Source organism: Grammomys surdaster, unplaced genomic scaffold (genome assembly GCF_004785775.1).
Source record: "Grammomys surdaster isolate TR1022 unplaced genomic scaffold, NIH_TR_1.0 189, whole genome shotgun sequence".
Taxonomy (NCBI): Eukaryota; Metazoa; Chordata; class Mammalia; order Rodentia; family Muridae; genus Grammomys; species Grammomys surdaster.
In genome coordinates this window covers 4,642,936-4,667,555 of record NW_021604634.1, presented here as the reverse complement: position 1 = coordinate 4,667,555, position 24,620 = coordinate 4,642,936, and the positions used below count along the sequence as shown (strand labels likewise).

At 37.4% G+C, this 24,620-nt stretch overlaps 1 protein-coding gene across 1 annotated transcript in view; it reads left to right on the top strand.

The window, feature by feature from the left end:
- Window positions 1-8,520: 8,520 nt before the first annotated feature.
- CUNH18orf63 (chromosome unknown C18orf63 homolog) overlaps window positions 8,521-24,620 on the top strand; it is a 40,138-nt gene continuing 24,038 nt past the window's right edge. Inside the window, exons 1-7 of the mRNA XM_028768959.1 lie at window positions 8,521-8,654; window positions 9,973-10,051; window positions 11,499-11,555; window positions 15,312-15,423; window positions 15,975-16,016; window positions 17,345-17,421; window positions 21,436-21,545. Coding sequence (XP_028624792.1) covers window positions 8,521-8,654; window positions 9,973-10,051; window positions 11,499-11,555; window positions 15,312-15,423; window positions 15,975-16,016; window positions 17,345-17,421; window positions 21,436-21,545 — 611 coding nt within the window. The remainder of the gene's footprint in view (window positions 8,655-9,972; window positions 10,052-11,498; window positions 11,556-15,311; window positions 15,424-15,974; window positions 16,017-17,344; window positions 17,422-21,435; window positions 21,546-24,620) is intronic.

Below are 24,620 nucleotides of genomic sequence, written 5' to 3'. Positions count from 1 at the left end.
TCTCCATGGTACACCTCCTCATAGTAGCACAGGGTTTACAGACATGCACCATTGTTTGTGGCTTTACATGGGCTCTGGGGCTCTGAATTCTGGAGTCCTCGTCCTCAGGTTTGTGCTACAAGTGCTTTGCCCACTTGGCCACTGTCTGAGTTAGGCTTTTCCTGCTGTGAACAGACACCATGACCAAGGCAATTGTCAAAAGGACAACATTTAAGTGGGGCTGGCTTACAGATTCAGAGGTTCATTCCATAATCATCAAGGCAGGAGCATGGAAGCATCCAGGCAAGCATTGTGCAGGAGGAGCTGAGAGTTCTGCATCTTCATCTGAAGGACACTAGGTGAAGTCTGGCTTCCAGGCAGCTAGGATGAAGGTCTTAAAGCCCATGCCCACAGTGACACATTCATCCAACAAGGCCACACCTCCAAATAGGGCTACTCCCTGGGCCAAGCATATTCAATCCACCACAGCCATCATCCCAGCCCCGTTTGAACGTTTTCATTATGTGGTCAATCTATGTGTGAGAACCTGATCATGTTAGTCACTTAACAATCCTTCTTAATAATGTAGGATTTGTAGCTATGTCCTCTGTTGAATTCTCAATATTAGTAATAGGTATGTTGGTTTTCTTTTTTCTTTGTCAGTTTTGCTAGAAGTTTGCCAGTTTTGCTCATTTTGTCAAAAGTCCAAAAGATCAGCTTCTAGTTTGCCTGGGTTTCTTTCTCCTTCCTCTCTCTTTTTTAATTTCATTGATTTTTGTTAAAAAGGCATTTTATTATAATTTTATTTTATCCACCCTTTCTTTGATTATTGCTCTCTGACTTTTCCTTTCTTCACATATATGCATATAGTGAACCATATTATAGCTTTTCCCTTGAAGCCCTAGGAACTTCATAGGACAGAATCTCCCCATGACCTCCAGCACACCCTTCTCTTGAGGTTATGACAGCCTCTACAATTCAGTGCTTCAAACTTTAGTTTCAAATAACTCCTAATATATCAAAAAGCAAAACCTTGAACCTGGGGAGATGTATCAGTGGGTGAAATGCTTGCTGGGCAAACATGAGGACAGGAATGTAAATGCCTGTAATCCACTTAAAAGCTGGGTTGGTATGGCAGCCTCCTGCCACCTGAGCTCTAATGAGGCAGAGAGGCAGAGACACAAAATGCCTTGGGCATGCTGGCTAGCTAGACTAGCCAACATGGCGAGCTCAGGTTCAATGGGAGAGTTTGCCTCAATAAATAATGTAGAGAACAATTCAGTAAGACACGCAATATCAACCTCATCATCAACACACATGTGCACACATCTTCTCACTCACCCGTGCACATATATACACAAACCAAAACCAGTACACATATACACACAAAAACAAAACAATCTTGGGATTGGTGACCTGAATCCTATCTTTACTTTTATCAGATGTACGATAAAGGTATAACTATGGCCTAGTTAGCAACTGTTGCAAGCCATTGATTCATGCTTCACAATAGGATTAGCACATTGGCATCAGTAAAGATTACTCAGTGCAATTGTTATTCTTACTCAATAAGACTTCCTAACTCTAAAACACAGTATAAGCAAGTGGTCTACCTAGCAAGGTACAGTAGACAGGCAAATTTAGACACAGGAACCTAAGGAATTAAAAGTTCATAAATATTTACAAATGTCATCAGATTACTACAGAAAGAATATTGTAATAAACATTTAGAAAATCAATTCCACTCTTAACCTTCTACAAATAAAAAATGTACTCTAAGAAATATTTGTCCCACCCCTTCTTTCCCTATTTCCTTACCAATAAACTTTTATACTAAAATGGACTTCAATTTAGATATGAACACAGAAAATCTGCATATAACTGTGCCTTTTGAATATCATGTTTTGATTTGCATTTTCCTGGTAACTAAAGACTGAATATTTAAGTGCTTCTCTGTTATTTGAGATTCCTCTTTTGAGAATTTTCTGTTTAACTCTGTGTTCCATTTGGGGATTATTTGGGTTGTTGGTGTTTAACTTCTTGAGTTCTTTATACATTTTGGATATAAGCCCTCTGTCAGATATATGGTTGGTGAAGACCCTTTCCCAGTCTGTAGGCTGCTGTTTTGATCTATTAAGAGTATCCTTTGCCAAGCCAGGCAGTGATGGCGCACGCCTTTAATCCCAGCACTTGGGAGGCAGAGGCAGGTGGATTTCTGAGTTTGAGGCCAGCCTGGTCTACAGAGTGAGTTCCAGGACAGCCAGGACTACACAGAGAAACCCTGTCTCAAAAAACAAACAAACAAACAAACAAACAAAGAGTATCCTTTGCCTTACAGAAGCTTTGCAGTTTCCTAAAGTCTCATTTATCAATTGTTGATCTTAGAACCTGAGTCACTGGTGTTCTGTTCAGGAAACTGTCTCCTGTACCAATGCATTCAAGGGTATTTCTTACTTTCTCTTCTATGAGATTTAATGTATCTAGCTTTATGTTGAGGTCATTGATCCACTTGGACTTGAGAGACTCCATCTTACACCAGTCAGAATGGCTAAGATCAAAAAATCAGGTGATAGCACATGCTGGTGAGGATGTGGAGCAAGAACACTCCTCCATTGCTGGTGGGAGTGCAAACTTGTGCAATCACTTTGGAAATCAATTTGGTGGTTTCTCAGATAACTAGGAATAGCTTTACCTCAAGACTCAGCTATACCACTCCTGGGCATATATCCAAAAGATGTTCCACCATCCCACAAAGATACTTGTTTATCTACGTTCATAGCAGTTTTATTTGTAATAGTCAGAAATTAGAAACAACCTAGATATCCTTCAACTGAAGAATGGATCTTGAGACTATCATCCTGAGTGAAGTAACCCAGCCCCAAAAGGATATATATGGTATGTACTCACTTGTAAGTGTATATTAGACATAGAATACAGGTTATTCATGCTACACTACACAGACTCAAAGAAGCTAAACAAAAAGGAAGGCACAACAAGCAAAGAAGCTTGAATCTCACTTAGAAGGGGGTATAAAATAGTTATAAGAGGCAGATGGTGGGAGGGACTTGGGAGGGAGAGAGGATGGGAAAGGGAACGGGAGGGATTCAGGATCACGTGTGGGCAGGGACAGAATACACAGCCAAATGGCCATGACAATGAATGGAAACCTGCAACTGACTGGAGTAGAAAGGTAGCAAGCATCTCTAGGAAGAGACAGAGACCTGGGATATGGAAGATGCCCAAGAATCAATAGGGGTGACCTTAGCTGTGAGTCACAGCATTGGAGATATGGAACCTGAAGATGCCACTCCTGTAGCCAGGTAGGAACTCCAATGGAGCAATATGGACACCAATCCGCCAATAAAACTTTTGAATATCATGTTAATGTAAGATATCTTTTCCTTTCCAGAAATATCTGTCTCTTGTGCATATTTAGTTACAGCTAAATAATTATCTATCTAGCAGAAGTAATTCCAAACTTTTCTAAAATATGTATTCATTTAAAAATAAAACATCTTGGTCTGGAGAGATGGCTCAGTAGTTAAGAGCACTGACTGCTGTTCCAGAGGTCCTGAGTTCAATTCCCAGAAACCATATGGTGACTTACAACCATCTGTAATGGGATCTGATGTCCTCTTCTGGTATGTCTGAAGACAGTGACAGTGTACTCATAAATAAAATAAATAAATCTAAAAATAAAAAATAAAAAATAAAAAATAAAAAGGAAGGAATTTTTAAAAAAATAAAAAATAAAAAAATAAAACATCTTTTTATGGGTTGAAGTTGTTTTATCCCATGACTATTCATAAACACTAACAAAGCTTACTGAGATTCCTTCAGGGTCAGAATGAGGAATTAAAGTACAATAAACTATCACATCTGACCATACAGCTAGTAAAAGTATCTGGAGACATGGTCTTTCATAGAGAAGAGCACACTGATTGGTTATCCAACTCTAAACTGTCCTCCCTGAAAACATGCATACTGAACAGGGTGTGTGTGTGTGTTCCTAATAACAATTAATGAAAAGAGAAGCTATAAGTTTGAAGGAAAGCAGAGATGGATCTATGGAAGGGTTTAGAGAGAGGAAAGGGAGAAACACTGTAATAAAATTATAATCTAAAAAGTAGACAACATTTTTTTAAAGCATCTGGAGTTCATCTGTGATCTAGAGTCATTTATCACAGTAACATCAGACAACTAACAAGTTATTGTATATAGGGCACTGTGCTATAAATTAATTTATATTACTTAATTTTGTATAGTTTTATGCAAATAACCAAATGTTTGAAGAAGGGGAATTATTGATTTTAGCTCATGACTACAGAGAGGTCAATGCATGATCACCTGGTCCCATAAACTTGGACCAAACAACTTGGGATGGGAGCACGTAGCAGAGGATAATTAGCTTATAAGAGTCTGCAAACATTGAGGAAAGGACTGGGGACCAGGTCTAACTTCTAAAATATGTCTCGATATGTTCCATTTTCTCCAGATGGCCTTACAATACTAAAGTTTACATGATAGCTGAGGACTAACCACACACAAGCCAAAGGTGAACATTTCATTTTCAAACCCTAAGAACACTCTTTGACACATTTGCCTGTGTGTCCCTCTTGAGATAGGGAGCAGGGCAGTATAAGTAATTGATTATTGTATATTGGTTTAAATGGTAAATTTATTTACAACTCCTTTGTCTTCAGCATAAACTGTAGGAAGCACAGAGGTCTTTGTGTTCACATGTTAAGTACATGGAGTTGTTTCTTAAAGGAAGGGATGCTATACTTATTATCCACACAGAAGGTTGGGAGCAAATGTGTTTACTAGCCCAGCTGACCACTGCTCCATCTATGTGGCTAGAGATGCTTCTGGTACTGGGTACTCCTCTACACCTTTATCATAAGTTTGTTTCTCTCAGTCAATCTGTAGGACCTATTTGTATGCACTTTACAAAGAGTGAAGAAGATTTCTGTATACTCTGTGGTGATCACAGAATTGAGTTGATTATCATCAGAATAAGTCCTCACCAAATTGTGCTGCGCTTAAATAGTCCTAAAATTACTTGGGGTCAAACTTCAGAAGTTTGAACTAACACTGGCTACTGAGTCATGATAAACCAAACTGCCTTCTTACCTACTCTGGCTTGTCAGTCTGCTGGCCAGGGTGGTCAGAGACTCCTGCAGCAAGCATGAACAATATTAAAATAATACAAATAGGAGAATTCCACAAACCATACGTAATTATACAAAGTGTTTAGGATGTTGACAGTCACAGGACTAGAGACAATGATGTCACTCAGGCCAAAAACTAGGGGATTATCTCAACGGCCCTCAAAATCAATCTCATCATCAATGAATTGTTTGGCTTGCCTTAGAAAACTATCACTTATTTTTAAACAAGGCCACACTAAAGTATGTCCTTTCTGAGATATTTTTTTCCATTTAGAGAATTGTAGTACCATGATGATGAACTATTAGCATGCCTAAGAAGCAGAACTTCGTGTGAGTTGCTTATATACAAAATCCATTAGTGTTGGAGGCCTTAATTATCAGAACTTAGGGTGAACTCATTGGTGAAGGATTTTTTTTTCCCTGGGCATGAATTCTGACAAGCACATCTTATCTGAGTTGTTGCAGCCTTGAAGAATGTTACAGGTAAACTCTGTCTCAGTAATTCGCATGTCTGCAAGGAGAAAGCTCTTTGGAGTCTTGAAAAAGAACTTACCAAAAAGAGTGAATCTCCCATTACTTCCCAACTCTCATCTTCTGTGGGTCTAACGAGAATGAGCTCACTCCGGTGTCACTACTTTTTCCTACTCCGAGTAAATTCTTCTGGGACAGAAAATACTGTTTGTTTAATGCTCCATCATCAAACACCTAGAAGAGCAACCGAGTCCGCTGTGTGCTTAATAACTATCGGTCAAATGAGTCAGAGGGGCGCATTTCAAGCTTTTTAAGACCTTACAGTGGTGGAGCTTTATCCCCACAAAAGGAATTCTGGAAGTTGCACAGAGCAAAGACAATCTGAGAAGAAAGGCATCCTGTAACCAAACAGACTGCTATCTACTCACCTCAGCCAAACTGTGTAGGCTGCTGCTTCATGGCTGTCCTTTTGCCCTGACCTGGATGGGCACCACCCACTCTTAGGCATCTCGATGACCTGCACGGTACTAATTGAACTCTGGATTTGATGGAGAAAGCACAGGGGTAATACTGAGTGGTAACACAACATGTGTTGGATAGAACTTGGGACATGTTGACACAGCAGGCCATGCTGAAAACTGCTCCTATGCTGAGAAGATACCGGAGTACAACGGAAGAAAACAAGACACTGTGGCAGGCTGTCAACAGAGAGCATGCTGGGAACAAGAAATGCACTGGAACAGCTGCCAAGGGCCATCATAAAGCATGGATAAGCACAGGGCCTCTGGGAGTTCTAGACCTGGTGGGAGCACAAGGCCCAGAGAGAACAGAGAGTTAATAACGGTTTGATACTGACAAGAGCCCTCTGCTAGGCCTGACAGTGACTGACGTGGGTGGATGCTGCCTGGGCTGAGCTAAATCCTAGCCTGTTAGGGCCTGACCCCAGTGCGGTCCCTGCAGGGAGCAGGAAACTGCCACTGTCCTGACAGGAGCCGGATATTTGACAGGAGAGCAGGAGGGTCAGGAACACAGCGTTGAACAGACAGGCGAAAGAAGGGGATGTGGGGGACATCCCAGGAGCGGAGCGTATAGCGCAGGGCCTGATGGGAGAGGCCAGACGAGCGCAAGGCCTGACGGGATTTCGAGCGCGTGGGACTTGGCGGGAGCTGTCTGAGGAGAGCAGGTTCTGACTGGAGCACGAGGCTTGCCTGGAGCACAGATATCCCGGTAGCGCCAGGGCTGCAGGACACTGCTGAGGCGAGGACAGAGCGCCCACAAACTGAGGTACAGAGAAGGTAGGCTGCGGCGGCGGCCATAGAGGGAGCAGGCTTTGATGCTGGCCTGGCCGCCCTCGCCTCCTGAAGGGAGGCTGTAAAATTATATACATATGTAGATTATTAAATTATGTAAAATAAGAATATATATTCTTTAATCTTGGAGTAGTTTATAGAGAATCTAAAATAGCAGAGTTCTTGGTTATACTTTTTTATATTTAAATTATGTGAGAGGCACCAGACGTTAGGAAGCCTGGTGTTTAGGATCCGGACCCTCCTGTCCTGGGAAAGTCAATCGGCCACATCCTGAGGACTGCACCCAATACCCCGGTATTGAACAGAGCAAGCTCTTTTTGATTAGAGCTAGCTTTAGGGCCAGGAGATTATTATTCCGTTAAAATTCATGTGTTTTGATTTTTTTTTAATTAGACACTTCTAGAATCACCTTTTTGAAATTTGTTTTTAAAGATGTTGGAGATACTTCTGTTACTGAGAAAGTGGAGCCGAAAGTGGGGGAAGGGAACTTATTCCGAGGGCCCGTGGGAAGCATAAGTGAATCCAGCACTAAAAAAATGACTGAAGAAAATTTCAAATGCTTCCTTCTGTGGTGTAAGTGAGCTAGATGTGTTCAAGACAAAGGCCATGGTCAGCATTCCTCCAATGAAAACAAAGGCTTTTGGTTAAAGAGATCAGACTAAAGATCACCCACGCATCAGATTCCCGGGCTAGTCATTTCTTTTTAAAGAGAGAGAATATGATCCTGTTGAGTTTAACATTCTAGAGAACAGATTGACCTTCCCTAGCTTGCTCTGCATTTACATACCAATTTTGCGAGATGCATGATATAGATACCAAAGGCAGAATGTGAATTAGCAGCTTTAAAAGGCTCCTCAAGTAGATAGAGGTTTAAAGCCAAATAAATTGTTGGAAATGAAATCTACTTAACAGAGATTCCAGCTAACATTTAATTTCATGTAAAATAAAAAAAATAATATATTCTTTAACCTTGAAACGGTTTATGGAGAGAACTTAAAATAGCAGAGGTCTTGATTATACGTTTTTATATTTAAATTATGTAAGAGGAAAGATTTCGTTTTTCTGAAAACAAAACTTTAAAGATGGCCAGGATCAGTAGAATAAAATTATTAAACACAATATGGCAAGTACCTAGAAAACACTTAGGCATTTAACAAGTTAGGGATTTTAAAATTATTATTATTTGTATTTAAATTAACCATTCAACTTGTGTTGTATAGAACTGAAGATTTAGAATCTTGGGAGAGTGATGAAAGTGTTCTAATTTATTGAATGGTGCATAACTCCATGAATGTAATGAAGAAAAAGCATTGCACTTTACACTAACTGGATAATTGCAAGTGGACAGTATCTCAATAAAACTGTGCTAAACACAAGTGATTAGAAATGGTGAGAAAACCATGGAGGTGAAATGGTGATGTTACGTGGCTAAAGTTTACTAATTTATTTTTTATTTTCTTATTCTAACATGACATCAGGTATTATCTGCTGAGTCAGTATTGAAGCCTAATGGCTAAAACTGTTAATGTGCTCTTTACTGCCGTTTGTTTTTGACAGTCTAGCTCCTGAAACACAGTCAAGAAGAAGATATGAACGAGTCCAGGCTGCAGTCCCTGTTCTTTATCATCCTTCCAGATTTACACAAACTCTGTGCTGTCCAGACAATATTGAGTAGCAAGGTGGAGGAAACAGACATTCGGAGTACTCAGATAAAGATGTGCAGGTGAGAACATACGTCTTCTAACTACCCTTTTAAACTTTAAACACACCACTGTGGTTATTTTAGAAGATTTCTCTTCAAAACATTTATTAAATATGTATATACATTTTGAAAGTAAAGAACCCAGGTATGTTGCATTTAAAGAGGGTCTTAAAATACTTGAGATAAATATCTCACTGTTGAGCTTTTATGTCTGTGACCTCTTGTGTGCTTTAGGTTTTTCTTTTCTTTCTTTCTTTCGTTCGTTCTTTCTTTCTTTTTATTCTTGGGGCTGGAGAAATGGCTCAACATTTGTGAGCACTGGTAGCTCCATCAAAGGACCTAGGTTTAATTCCCAGTACCCACATGTAAGCTCACAACTGTCTGTAACTCCACTTCTATGGGATCCAACACTGTCACAGAGATATACATGCAGGCAAAACACTAGTGCACATAAAACAAAAATAAATTTTAATTTTCTATAAGACTTAATTCATGAATTAAGTCAGGCTCCCCAAAACTTAGAGATACTAAGTAATGAAACTTTACTATTTGTTCTTTATAAGGCACTTAAAGACACTAAAGGATTAATATAATTTTCATACCAAAACATGACAATGGAAAATATTTCTCTAAGAATTATCTTGTAATACCTGACCCGAGAGAATCTTTAAGGAATAGCTCAGCTGAAGCCTGATTATTAAGGACTCGCATATATTAGTTTCTTTCACTGAGGTACTCAAAAAAGGACTCAAGGCAAGATTATATGTTTAAATAAGTATCTTTAAATATAAATTTAATCAGCACTTGGGAGGCAGAGGCAGGCGGATTTCTGAGTTCGAGGCCAGCCTGGTCTACAGAGTGAGTTCTAGGACAGCCAGGGCTACACAGAGAAACCCTGTCTCGAAAAACAAAACAAAACAAAAAAACATATATATATATAAATTTAAAGAGTAAAACCTTTAAGATTCGTAGGGGCGAGCTGGATTATAGAGCACACCTATAATTCCAGCAGTCTAGAGGCTGAGGAATGAGGATCTCAAGTTAAAAGCATCCTGAACTATACAGTAAGATGCCTGAACAGGACAAAATGCTCAGGGCAGAATGAAGAAAGCAGTCTGGGAGTGTACCCTGTTTTGTATCCTTTCAAGTGAATCAGGAAGTCTGCAACCTCCCAGTTTGGGTGTAATTTAGTTATACTTACTACAAACTACCCCCGAGACCTTGAAAATAACAAAATAGGTAGAAAGTGAGATTTTAGACTATTTCTAAATATTCCAGTAACATACAAGTATCGAAGTAGACAAGTTCAGTTTGAAAATAATGTATTTCTTCTCCACAGGCAATTGCTACTTTTGCATGAAGATATTCTTACAGCACCTGTGCCTGGAATATTAAACCAAATTTCGATAGTGATGTCGGTTAGTATTACTGATTATTTGAGACAGTATTGGTAAACAATAATTCAAGTATGGCATCAGAAATTCAAGATGGTTTACAAGGAATAACTATCCCCCATGTTTTAGTTTGAGTGAATGCTCCATTAACTGATAAGCCTGATGTTTAAATCTATCTTGTGATTGTAAATTAACATTTAACTTTATCTGGCATAAATGGTGAGATAAAGACCACTAATAAACAGAAAGTGTTATAGTACAATACCTAAGACACAATTTGCTTTAATGCATTTTTATCAATATTTTAGTTATACTTAAGTTTCTCATCTCAGTAAATCGACTTTTTGTCATTCTTGGAGAATATCGTATATTTATCATATATTTATTTCTATCACATTCTCCCTCCAGTTTCCCCCTTCAATTCCTTCCATGTATAATCCCTTCCTCCTCCCAACTTCATATCCCCTTAAAAAAAAATCCACTGACTCTAGTGCTGCCCATACATTTGTGGGGTAGGGTCATCTATTACATGGTAACCTAACAGGTACCACACCCCTTAAGAAGGCAGATCCTCCCTTCCCTAGGAAACATCACTCAATAGCTTCTCAGCTAGATGTGGGACCTTGTGTGTCCCACACATCCACACTGACATGTGGATTGTCTTGATTTTATGCAGGCCAACACAACTGCTGTGAATTTGTGAGGTCAAAGAACCCATAACACCCAGAAGAAACTATTCCACAGCAGTCCTCCCTGACCTCTGTCTCTTACCATCTTTTTGTCTGCCCCTCCCCACCATGGTGTCCCACGAGCCATAGGTGTAGGGAGTATGATATAGTTATCCCATTTAGGGCTGAGCAGTTCATAGTCACTTACTCTCTGCACAGTGGCCAGCTGTGCGTCTCTGTATTGGTCACCATCTACCACATGAGGAAGCTTCTGTGGTGAGGACTGAGAGCCACGCTAATCTATGCATGTAAACATATATAGAAGACAGGGTGATGCCCTGTCTGTTTAGCAAAAAAACATCTATTAAGTTAAATAATACTCTTTAAAAAGTTTAAATTTAAACTTCTACTGAGGCCTGTGTCTAGACCTAATTGTTTAGAAGTTTGAGTTTAGACTTCTATTTAGGTCCATGTCTAGACAGAATGAGTTATTCGTATATTTAAAAGGGGTTAAGTACTTATGTGAAATTTATTTGCTTTTTTCCTTTATATGACTTGGAGATCATGTCAATATCAGGCAACTTTACCTTGACAATGTACCTGTCACAGATCCTACTTCAGAGAAAAAAGCAGCTACCACAGTGTCTTTCTTTAATGGATAGAGAATAGAAATATAGAAGGATAGCTAGAATCTATGCCCTCTGTTGTATTTTGCTTAAGATCTTAATGTGTAACAATATTTTATTTTATGTCTATGTTAAGTGCTTTTTTTTTTTTTTACAAATGTGGACTTTCTGTTATAGATACCATTTTTTAAATCTGGGAGACTTAATGCCTATATTGAAAAATACGGAGCTAAGGTATGTGTTTAGAATAATAATAATATATATGTTATATTAGTTGTATATTCTACTTCTTTTATCAGTATCCCAGTTTGTTTTCTGTTGCTGTGACAAAACACCATGATCAAAAAGCAACTTAGGTGAGGAAAGGGTTTATCTGGCTTACACTTTCATATCACAGTACATAATGAAAGCCAAGGCAGGAAATCAAGGCAGGAACTTGGTGGCAGGAACAGAAGCACAGACCAAAGAGGAGCTCTGCTTATGGGCTCCTCAACAGGGCTCACTCATCTTGCTTTTTTACACAGGACCACCTGCCCAGTGGTGGCAGCACCATAATAACAATAATGATGATAATAATAATAATAATAATGGATAAAATGATCCACAGACTTGCCTAGCGGCCAATTTGATGAAGGCATTTTCTCAGTCAAGGTTCCCTCTTTCCAGATGACCCTAGTGTTATGTTGAGTAGCCAACAATAAATAAATAAATAGCCAAAGTCTAACCAGCTCACTCAACAATTTGGAGTATCTTTTTCACAAGTTATTGTTTTGCATGGGAAAAGACCTAGATTTTTCCAAACAATTGTTTTATGCACATTCATGGAGAAACAGAGAGAAATTAATGGTTTTTCTGAATTTTTAGACAGGAAAAAAAGTGAAATTCTGGGAGATGGAATTATTGCCACAATTATCTAACTAATATATAGAGAAACAAAATTATAGATCGTGTTCTATAATGGTGAGCTTCTTTAAAGAGAGAAAGTTGGTGTGGGGATGGGGCAGTACATCACAGCTTCAGAGGACTGAGTACACTGTGGTGGGAAGATGAAGCTGAGAGGAGCTGCTCATCTCATGTCCCCCGGGTGGGTGGAGAGACAGAAGGCCTGCACTCTCCTGCTTTCTGCTCTTTCCTCTTGCATTTCAGCCTGGCCTCAACAACAGCCTGTGGGGATGGCACCACACTGCTCAGAATGGGTCCCACCCCTCAGTCAGTTCTCTCTGGAGATCCTCGCATACACACCCAGAAGTGTGCTTCCTAGTCCTTTTACTATTTGTCAAGTCAGTCAGCTTGACAGTTAACATTACCCATCGTAGCTATGAATCAGTTAAGGTCTCTGCCACCAGGAATCATCAATTGAAAAACAAATCTCCCCTACCTTTAAAAAAAGTCTACTTTTGGCCAGGCTTGGTGACACATGCCTTTAATCCCAGCATTTGAGAAGAAGAGGAGGTGGATCTCCATAAGTTCGAGGCCAGCCTGATCTACAGAATGAATTCCAGGACAGCCAAGGCCCAGAGAAACCTTGTCTCAGACAATTCAGAAACAAACAAAACAAACAAGAAAACTTTTTAAAAAGAAGTCATGTCTAATTTTATTATTTCTTCCCTAAATGTTTTATGAATCTCAACCATAGGGCTATCTGGAATTTAGATGCTGAAAAGTTTAACTGCAATTTTATTTTAACAGGAAATAAGGATATTAAGTTATTTATTTCAAGGATTATATCCTTTTCATCTAAACTCTCAAAATTGCTTTGGTAGACTCTTATTTTCTTTTGCTATAAAATCTGACGTGATGTATCCTTTCTGACTTTTAGCATTGGTTATATGTGTGATCTTTTGATTTTTTTTCTTTTCTTTTTCTTACTCTCTGATCAGTCTATCTAGAGAGTTGATAGTCATTGATGTGAAATTACTTTAATCCTGGCCCGGGGTTTCTACTCTGCCTTAGATCCTTCAGTTCTTGGTTGAAAGACACACTCACAGCCTTTATATTTACAATATGTCTTAAACAATACAAGAGCTGGGCAGCTGCCTACCCTCTGTGCTTTTAGAATTTTCCTATTGATAACCCTGAGTTATTACTCACTATTTACTATGTATTATCTGGGCTGGTCTTAACTCTAATTTACCAGCCTTCAGGGCCATGATTTTATGGCTCACCTAACCCATGGCAGCTTCTCCTTCCTCCTCCTAACCCATGGTGGCTTCTTTCCTCCTTTCACCTTCTTCTTCTCCTTTGTCATTCCTCTCTAACCTCAAGCCCAGGAAATCTAAACCCCACCTATGTCTCTTCTGCCCAGCTATTGGCTGTTGGCATCTTTATTTACCAGTCAGAAATAACATAGGGTCACTGGGGCTAAGTGCAGACTCCAGGTCTTGGGGGCCCACATTACAAAATCTAGCAAAAGACCAAACCTCAACAGGGATTAAGGAGGGTGGTTGGTTTCATTGATTTTTTTTCTTTTGTTTTACCACTTTGTATTTCATTGACTTTTTTTTTTTTTGCTTTTCGTTTATAGTATTTCCTTTCTTCTGCTTAAAGTGATCACTGATGCCACTGAGTTGAGAAGTCATTCTTTTCTGACATAGACATAGTTAGAGTTGTGCCTATTCCCTGAGTAGTTGGCTCTTTGACTTCCTAACACCTCTTACAAATAGGCTGCAGGTTTCCAAATGGGGCTTTCCCAGAGATCTTTCTGCTGCTGATTTCTCATGCAGTTATTATTTAGAAAGGTATTTCATAAAGCTTTAATTTTTAAGAAAATACTGAGATTTTTTTTAAACTCAAGAGTATAGTTTATCATAGATTTAGTAAATGTTCTTTGTCATCTTGACAAGAATATATATTCTGGTCTTATTGTATTAAGTAGTCTATAAATGTTAAATGGGTCTTGTTGATTGATAATGATAAATCTACTAAATTCTTTTATTCTCTGTGTCAATTACTGGGATCAGAATATTGAAATTTCTGTAACTGTATATTTCCCAGTTATTAATACTGGAGGAAAATTCTTGGCTCTCTCACTTTTCTGCTTGTCTTTCTTACAGATTCCAACAGAATTTTTCTGGATTTTATGCTACACTTATATAGCAAACAACTTTGAATTTCATTCTAACCTTCAGCAGTTCCCTCACATGTGTGTTAATCCTTACTCAGCAGAAAACTCAGGGAGCACTGTGCTGATCTGCAGTCTCTTCTCTGCAGAGATGACCTCTCCAGCACTTCCAGCACTCTCCAGCACTCTTTGACCCCTGTGGACCCTCGGGTCTATCTCCTCAATCCTCAGAGACTAACAGACTCTCTAGATTGCTTCTTCCGTGACTACAACCTGGAAACAAACTTTATACAATAAGCTAGGGGGAGTGATGGGGACTATTACCCCTCTGTAGAAGAAAAGCCATCAAGATAGGGCTCATCTTGTTGGTCCCCTCCCCTATGGAGAATAATTCTTTGTTTTATAATGTCTAATATTTGATAAACTTTTGTTTCAAATTACTTGCCCAGATTTTTTTTGAGACTTCAAGTGGGAGGATAAATCTGATTCCTATTACTTGGGAGTCAGTGAAAGCCTTAATATTAAAGATTAATTTTGGATAAGTAGATATTTATTCGGATGCATGTGTGCTTTTGTTCTGAGCCATTTCTAATGTTAAACTACAGGGAACAAAATGAAATAAACCACAATATCATTCTTGCTTGAGTCCCTCTGTGTGTAGTAGGATACATGGTTGGAGACTCAGCACAGCTCTTGAGTTTAGGCTTAAACGTGAACAGGAAATTGGGCATTATAGCATTGCCACAGTGGTAGCTTCAAAATGAGTATATCTTTAAATTCTTTAGCCTTATGACTAAACAGTACTAACTGTAGGAACAACTATAGTTTTAATCTAGAATTGCTTAGTTTATAGGATGTTAATCTGAACCTTGAGTTTATAGTTACATAGCAATTTTCTCAATTTGCCCATCTTTTCTTTAATGTTTTAGATGGAGGCTCCACAAAGAGTAACTCCTGCAATTCTTCAAAACTGCCTTTCATACTCACTCACAGCTAGACTTGCTCCAGCCTGGAATAGAACAGGTCATCTGTTGGTGCAAGGTGACTTTGTGTTTGCCATTGGGACTTTCTGAGCTAGGTTACTTCTAGTGTACCTCTGTTTTTTTTTTTTTTTTCAAGGATTCTTACTTTTAGAAAAGAGTTTTAGCTCCAACTCTAAACATTCTCAGACAAGCCCACAATAATCTTCTTACATGGGGATAATATACAGAGGCCTGTTGATACTGCTTTAAAGTGCTTTTATTATTTAATACTTGACACTTAAGAATAAATACGTTATGAAGAGTTTGATAAAATAAACACAGAATGTCAGTATTGTTGGACCTAAAGGGCCATCCTACATTTTTGCTGAAGTCTGATGGGTTTCTAAGCATTTAATAGCAAGACATACATTTTTGAATGAAGTATTGGGTATTTTGCCCCTTTTCAATGAAGAGATACTTTTTGAATGATTATATTTTGCTATGAGCTGTCATTACATATTTGTTTTATAATTTTCGTAGCTTTGATATTTTTTCTTCAAATGGTTATATTTATCAATAACAATTATTTCAGTATTATAATAATGTGGTATATCTTATAAATTTTTTAAGGAAGAGATTTTCTTTCTAATATGGGAAAGCAAAGTGCAGTTGGTAAGTAGAAATGTATTAAAAAATAGACAAAGCATTAATATGATTAACAGTTGTTTAAAAACCCATGTTAGGTTGTTACAGTCTTTATAATTACCTTGTGTCAGAAGATACTAACACATAGTTAGAATCAGAATTTCACCCAGGAAGTTACTTCTCATTCAAAATATATATTTTCCTACTTAAGAAAAAAATTCACTTAATTGGAAGAAAAGATGTATTTTAATTTCTTTACTTATGAAAATGACTGTGAAGATCTTTAATTCTGCAAGTATTTGAATATATTTTCCTAAATTATGTTATTAAAATTGTGCTTCTTATATTAAAGCTTATTTTTCTTGGAATTTTATTTTTATCCTGAAAATATTCTCTAAAGGAACATGATTAATCTTAAAGCTAGACTGTATGGTAATATCCAATCTAATTGTTTTGATTGTTGTTGCATAGTTGCACTGAAGGTAGGTTGGTCCCTATATAGTAGTGCTGAGGTAGCAGTGGGGTGGGGATCAGAAGCCTCCAGTAGGCATTAAATCAAACGTGTCAGGTTCCCCGTCATTGAACATAGTTTTCAAATCCTCATCTGTAGTCCACAACTAGTGCAGCAGAGTAGCCTGTCCTGCTGAACTGTGTCTCTTGTCTGGAGCTGGTTTTGTGTTTCAGTTAGACAGTAGCAGTTGCTCTGATCTCATCTGGATGAATCAGTTTGTTACCTAAATTTAACTTCATTTCACTAGCATGAGATCTTAGCTAGAGCAGCAAGACAACAATTTAGAAGAGCAAAATTCTTAGGCTCCTGTTAGAAGATTGTTTTTATTTTGTAAAGATTGTTTTATTTACTTAGACAAAACTCAGAAACTGTAAGTGTATACTCGCTAAAGATTTACAAAGTAAATGCAGCCCCTCACTGTTCCCCAGCTTAAGAAATAATGTGGTCAGCTTCCCTGGAGCTTCCAGAGCTCTCTTCAGATGCTGTTCCTCTAACATGTCAGCACAGCTTTGTTTATGAAGCCTGGTGTGAGACCTCACTGGAACTTAATAATAGATGCCAGATTTGCAGAGACCCTTTAGTGAGTGTCCTTTAAACTGTAGGAGGTATTATTTTTCTTACCGTTATCCTGTTGTAGGATCTCCCTCCCACACACATCCATGTTGTTCCAAATCTTTGTCTTAGAAGTGTAATTTGTAGACTGCCGAACCTATGGCTCATTATTTGAACCTTACCATATGTATAAAAAACTGTTCTTAATGTATAAACTGATATATAAAGTAATTGCTTTATTTGATAGGATGGAATACTAACTCCAGAAAACTTATGGCTAATTCTATTTCAGTATTAGACATCAATGTAACAGAAACGCAAGTTTGTCTAAGTATAGAAGTTTATACTATCAGATTGCCACCACCTAAGGTAAAAAATATTTGATTTCTATAAGTTCCTATATTTACTATATGATTAATATATCTTATTATTATTAATATGCTACTTGATTTTAATTGTTAACATAGAAGCAGATAGAAAAAGTTTTGTTACCAAAAACCATGCAATGTTCTCTCTCATATGTAGGAGATACATGTATACATACATGTATACATACATATATATGTATGTGAACACAGAAGAGGGACTATTTGGAGGGAGAAGAAAGAGGAGAGAACCAGCAGGAGCACAGGGTAGACAAGAGAGACTCATGGGACAACTGTAAACAAAGTACAAATAGACACTTAAATGAAATGTCTTAGTGAAGCCCATTGCTTTGTGCTAACGTTTAAAAGGGCTTCGTGGTTGTTTTTCCTATTTGTTTGTTTGGCTTTGGTATTTTTAAACAGTCTCACTTTATAGCTCAAGCTGGCTAGCATTTGGCATCTACCTGACTGGCCTTAAACTTGTAAGTATCCTGCTACCTCAGCCTCCTGAGTACTAGGATTGTAGTCAAGAGATACCATACCCAGATTTTTTTTTAAAAAAAGATTAATAAATAAAATGCATGCTGGTAAATATTTGACATGTCTATGTTGTTCTAAATTCCTCCAATATCATTTTGCTTATTTAGCAAAGGTTTTACCATATTATTCCTGTCAAAAATATCATTAGACACATCCACAATGTCACTACCTTATCTTGCCTCAGCACCAATTTTTGCTGCCTTTTTACTTCCAAATATTAAAAACGGTTTCATGTCATGGTAAATGCCCTCATCTTCTGCCCTTGACATTCTAGTAGATTTTTTGCATCTCTTTTGTATACAACATGTTTTCTGTCTTTGACTTCTATATTACTAATTCTCATAGTCTCTCACATAAAGCCTTAAGCATTAGTAGTCACTCTGTACAGGTTTCCTTTACTGGGTGCCACTGGTTCCTCGGTGACAGAGGAGGATGGAGGAGGAAACAGTGTTTTTGCTTTCCATGAAATGTTTGACAATGCCTAGAAGCTGTTTTTGGTTATCAAGGTATAGGGAAGGATGGTGTGATTTAGTACTGGCATCTAGCAGGCAGAAGCAAGGAGTGCTTCTGAATATACTATATACAGAACAAACCTACCTCCACCCCAGCAAAGAATTATTTGACACAAAGTGCCAATAGTGCTGAGTTAAAAGCTTCTTTGGAAGTTCTATTAGGAGAGCACAGCTACTCATACTCTTAGACAAAGAAAGCTTCTCCTCGATCACTAAAGATTGCTCAACCCAGCGTGAAGCTTTAGGCAGAACACACATTAAATGGTGAGGGAGGAAGGGGACACCTGCCTTGCCAACTTCATCAGCCTAGTCAATCCTGGTGATTATGGGGTGACAGATGATGTTGTTAGGTGCCACTCCCCACTCGAGCTTGTCTTGTATACATCTCTTCCCAGTGTTAAAAATGTGCTGTGTTCTCTAGTGACTATATAATGAAATCCCTACAGTTCCCTATGATGGATGAGGTCCTCATCAAATTGATGCAAACTTTCCTTATATATAGTCTCATCTACTGTCACTTCTTCCCAATAGCCAGTGTTAATTGTTTCTCCAAGGAAGAATGGTCCTCATTCTTTCAAGTCTTGGCTCAAACTGTTCTCTAAGGTCTCCGAATGTGTTCTCCAGCTCATCTTTCATGACATAATTCATCATCACCACCTGTGAAGACTTTGAAGCTCTCAGGGTCCATCTCTCTTTGTTCATGCTGTTGTTTAGACAAGTGTATCATGCTGGGGAGTTTTAGAGGAAAGGGTCTGTGTCTTTCTAACCTTTCTTTCATAGAGTTACATAATACTTGTTAGTCACTACTGCAAAATCTTTAGGAACTGAAGCTTGAATGGCATGAAAAACCATCTTCTAATTTAATTTATAACTTCAGTATTTAAAACCTATTCTTCTAAGTAGAAATTACTGTACTTTTCTAAACTTTGATATTATTTAGAGAACTTTTAAAGATAGTTTATTATGATTCATTATAAGAAATGGTTCTTCAGCCCTTATTTTTGTAATTTAAAAAATCCACATTTCCCCAATAATAGTAATTTCTACATTTTTAGACTGTGTTAAACTATACTATTTTCTTAAAACCCAGGTAAGTGTCTAGATAAAAATTAATATGTATAAACTGCCACAAGTTGATACATCCAGATTAGAATTTAATCTGTAACTGCACAAGGGGCACGTTTCAAAAAGGCATTATGTAATATTAACTGTTGCCTTGAAGTTTTAATCATATAGAAAATAAGCACATGGAAAAAAATTTGTGTTTATTCTACAACCAGCTATTTATTGAGTATCATTATGTACATGTACAAAGTGTTTCCTCCCAAAGATTTTATCAAGGTCAGAAGAAAAGTCAGCATAAAGATGAGAACATTTACAAAATACTCATTAATATTTGCACACCTAAAACATTCAGAGTTGGTTAAAATCACATTAAAATTCTCAAATCTTCATTCAATAACAGTGCCACTTTGAGCATTCTACTTAATTTCCCTTAATCTCAGATTTTTTATAAATTGGAGATAATGGTATCTAGCTTATAGATTTGAGGAGGTTAATGAGATAAAGTACATTAAATGCTTCATGTGACATATGATATACAACAGAAGATCAAAATTGTTATAACTAAGGAAACTGAGACATGGGTTAAATAATTGTTGTAGGTCACAAAGATAATAAGAGTCAAGATTCAAGTTTTTCTTTCAACACTGTTCTTCACAGTGTCAATAGATTTCTATTTCTAAATCAAAGCTTCCACAACCCAAAAATCTGTATGATATCAACATTGCTTAGAAAACAAAACCGAAATTCTTTAGAGTGTTATAAGGTAGAAGAAATGTGTATTTATGAGTACCCTTCTCATCAGTTTGGTTTTAGTTGCATAGGGATACTTTTAAAATATTTCTGAAGTGAAAAAATCAAGGATTAGCATTCTCTTGAGATATATATTAATAGTTGCGGAATTTCTTAGTGTTCAGAATAATCTGTGTTGGTAAGAATCAGTGTTGTGGCTTGAGCCTTGAATAGTGTTGGTATGTACTCAAGCTATGTAAGCAGATGTATGTGAGAACCCACACATTCTAAACTTTTCACTTTAATGCCTACCTTTAGAATTGCATTTCAGATTCTGTTTTCCCTCCAGCCAGTCATTGTACCTGGTGCCAGTGTATGGGGACTCCTGCTCTGGCCATTTTTACTATCCCTTTCTTCCTAGTCTCCTTCCTTCCTTTCCTTTTTTCATAGCGTAGCTTAGGAACAGACTTCTCAAGCACAGTTCATCACATCAAAATATTTACCTCTTGGGGCTAAAGAGATAGCTCAGAAGCTAAAAGAATGTATTGCTTTTCTGGAAAACTGAATTTGGTTCTCAAGACTCATATCAGGTTGTTCTCAATCACCTACAATGCCAGCTGTAAACCATCTTCTGGCCTTCCTAGACAATCAACTCCTCTATATAAATACACATTAAAAAAAAGTTGGCACTGTAGTACATATTTGTAATGCTAGCACTGAAGTAACAGAGACAAGTATTAGATCCCTGAGCCTTTCTGGCTGTAAAACAAAACAAAATGGAATATATTCCCAAGGTTGTCCTTTGGCCTTCTCTCACACATGCACAAATCTCCACATATATAAACATATTCACAGAGATACAAATCCTTTAGATGGATTTGGCTTCTATAAGTTAATATAATAAAGTTGGTAGGATCAAGCATAAGATACAAGTTAGGGTTTAGAAGATGAACAGGAAAGCATAACCTGACCTATTGGCATACTGTGCAGGGGAGAGGTAGGATGTGTTGGAATACTGATTATCTCATGGAAAGTGGATACATACATGATTCAAAAAAAAGTAAATCACTAAAACATTTATTAACTACTGTCATTTATATTGCTTTAATGTTTCTTTTTCTGTGGCGAATTCTTTGAGGACTTACTTATTGAAATGTTATTTCAATTAAAAGTTACAGGAATTTGATATTTCTCAGAATATTATAGAGGATTTTCATACCAACCAGAATGCTGTCATTGAGAGACATTCCATTTTAAGCAACTGGTGCTACATTTTGCCCAGGTAAGTTCTGAGGTAGTGATGTAGAGCTGGTGTAATGGTCACCTTTCACCACTGTGGCCATAATATCTTAGAGACACACTTAAGGGAGGGAAGGTTTATTTAGGCTTTTCCTTTTAGTTGGTTCAAAGTATCATGTTGTGGAAGTCATGATGAGACAACATAGTTTATGTTATCAAAGGCCAAGAAGCAGGAAATGGAGAAGGCCAAGGCTGGGCAGGCTTTATATTTCCCATTTTATTCTGTCTGGGTCTCCAGGCTATGGAAATGTGGTACCCACATTTAGGGTAAATTTTCAGTTAATCATTTCTGGAGTTTTTCTCAGAGACACTGGGAAGTGTTCCTCAGCAATCTCCCAGGTAATTCTAAATTCAGTTCACCAATAGTGGATTAAAAATATAATAATGTTCTATAATTTTGTTTCCTTAACACTTTATACAAAACTATAAACTACTTTGAATTTTAAAAACATAATTATAACACTATAAAGTACTGGAGCAAGGCTGGAGAGATGGCTCAATAATGAAGGACACTTGCTGCTCTTACAGAGACCCTAGTTCAGGATTCATCACCCACATGCTTCCAGTGGACCTGAAATTTAGGCCTGGCACCTTCTGGCCTCTTGAGCAGCCACACATGGGTGCACATACCTTCATGTAGGCAAAACACTTAAATACATAAAGAGCAAAAGTGAAAAGTACTGGAGCAGCTTTGTTATAGAAACAGGAGCCATAACTTGTCCCCCTTGAATTACTAAAATAATTTGTTTTGCATTTACATTTTTGTTAGATTTTTTTTTCAAGACAGGGTTTCTCTGTGTAGCCCTGGCTGTCCTGGAACTCACTCTATAGACCAGGCTGGCCACGAACTCAGAAATCCGCCTGCCTCTGCCTCCCAAGTGCTGGGATTAAAGGCGTGCGCCACCACCGCCCGGCTTGTGATTGGCACATTGTTTGCAGCAGTTCAACTCAGTATTTCCTCATCACCATTTCAGTCAGTAAGATTTAAAACAAAGACCATACATAGTAAGCCCACAGTAAGGTAATTTTTGATGGTAAAGGTTGAAAGCTTTTCATTAAGATCAGGAAGAAGACAAGAATTTCACTTTTACAACTTCTATTCAACACAATATTAGTAACTCTAGCCTGTGCAGTAGGAAAGAGAAGAAAATTAAAGGCATTGCAATCAGAAAGGAAGAAGATAATCATTTCTGTCGACTGACAATTTGATGCTACAAATAGAAAACCATAAGGATCCCAACAAAATCTCGAACTATGAAGTGAATTTTAAGAGATGCATGCTACAGAATCACCTTATAAATATCCATAGTATCTGGTGGACACTTGTAATTCCAGAATGTAGGAAGCTGAGATAGGAGGATAGTGAATTCAAGACAAACCTGGATTACATAGCAAGACAGTGTCTCAGAACACCACCAACAATAAGAAAACCCAGCAGCATTTCTATACTTTAACAAGGAAACAATCTCATTCAAAATGTCTACCCAAAAGAAATTGTGTAATGACTCTAACCAAAAAAGTGAAAGTTAAAATTACAGGACATTTCTAAAAGGAACTGACAAAGTTAAATAATTGGAATGAAAACTCACTCATGGATTAGAAGAATTAGAATTGTGTGTCCACAATACCAGCAGTAATCTATAGATGTTATGTAATTGCTACCAAAATATGTCATTCTTCAAAAACTATGGAAAATTTCATTTTATGTAGAAATTAAAGGTCTCAAGGAGCTAAAGCAATCTCAGAAGCATCACACTCTGATTTTAAACTATCCTACAAACTTGCAGTAATTAAAACAATATGATGCTGGCATATACACAGCCATATAGACTTAGAGAACAGAACAACATGTCTGCAGGTAAATATGTACTTATGATCAATGGATTTTTGTTAATACTTCCATGAAGACAAAATAGAAAAGATGGTCTTTTCCAAAAGCAGTGCTGGGAAAACTGTATATCCACAAGTAGAAGGATTAAATTAGATCCTTATTTCTCACCTTATATAGAACTCCAATAATGTACTGCTATACAGAAAATCATTGTGATTTTGATGTAAGGATGAGTTTTAGTATATTGCTGAAAGCATTGTACTACAAAAGTAGAAATGGATCAGTAGAACTGTATCACACTAAAAAGCTTTTGCATACCAAAGAAAACAGTCAAAAGAATGAGGATCACCCATAAAGTAGGTGAAAATAGTTCTAAACCATATTTCTCTTAGAATATTTTATGTTTCTAAGCCAGATACTGGTTAATTTATAAGCAATACAGACATTTCCCATGTAAGTCTGAGATCCAAGTACCAGCATATTAAGTTTCTGATAAGAGTTTCTTCATCACCATTCCCTAGTGAATAAGCAGAGACTGTGTCAGAAAGACACACAAAAAGGCAAAAATTACCATTTTGTAAGGCACTGAAACCTCAGATAATTGCATCAATATATTCATTGTGAGTAAAACCTTTACAGCCTACTTATATCTTAAAATGGTTACAATGTTAATTAAATTTAGGAGGGAGCAAACACTCTATTTATATAAAGGCAGACATACAAGAACTCAATTCAGTAGCAAGAAAACAACTTGGTATTTTATTTATTTACATTTCAGATGCCATCTCCTTTCCCCATTTCCCCTCCCTAGAATCCCCTATCCCATTTCCCCTCCTCCCTTTTGCTTTTATACCATTTTAATTACATGCAAGTATTAAGATCAGTTCTAGGTTGTGCTTATTGACTATTTGTTCTTTGATTTTTCAAATGAACAAAGAAATAGACATTTCTTCTTTTTAAAGACAGAATCTCACTGGCTGTTCTAGAACTTGCTATTAGACCTTGAACTCATAGAATTTCACCTTCCTTCTGTCTCTTGAGTGCTGGGACTAAAAGCAGGATCCACTACACCTAACTTAGAGAAAAGAAGATATCCAGGTGGCCAATAAATACATGAAAAAAAAAAACTTCATAAACACTAATAACAATAGGAAAATCCAAATTAAATTCACAGTGAGACATCACCTCATATCTGTTATAAATGGTATTAAAAAGAAAATATCAATA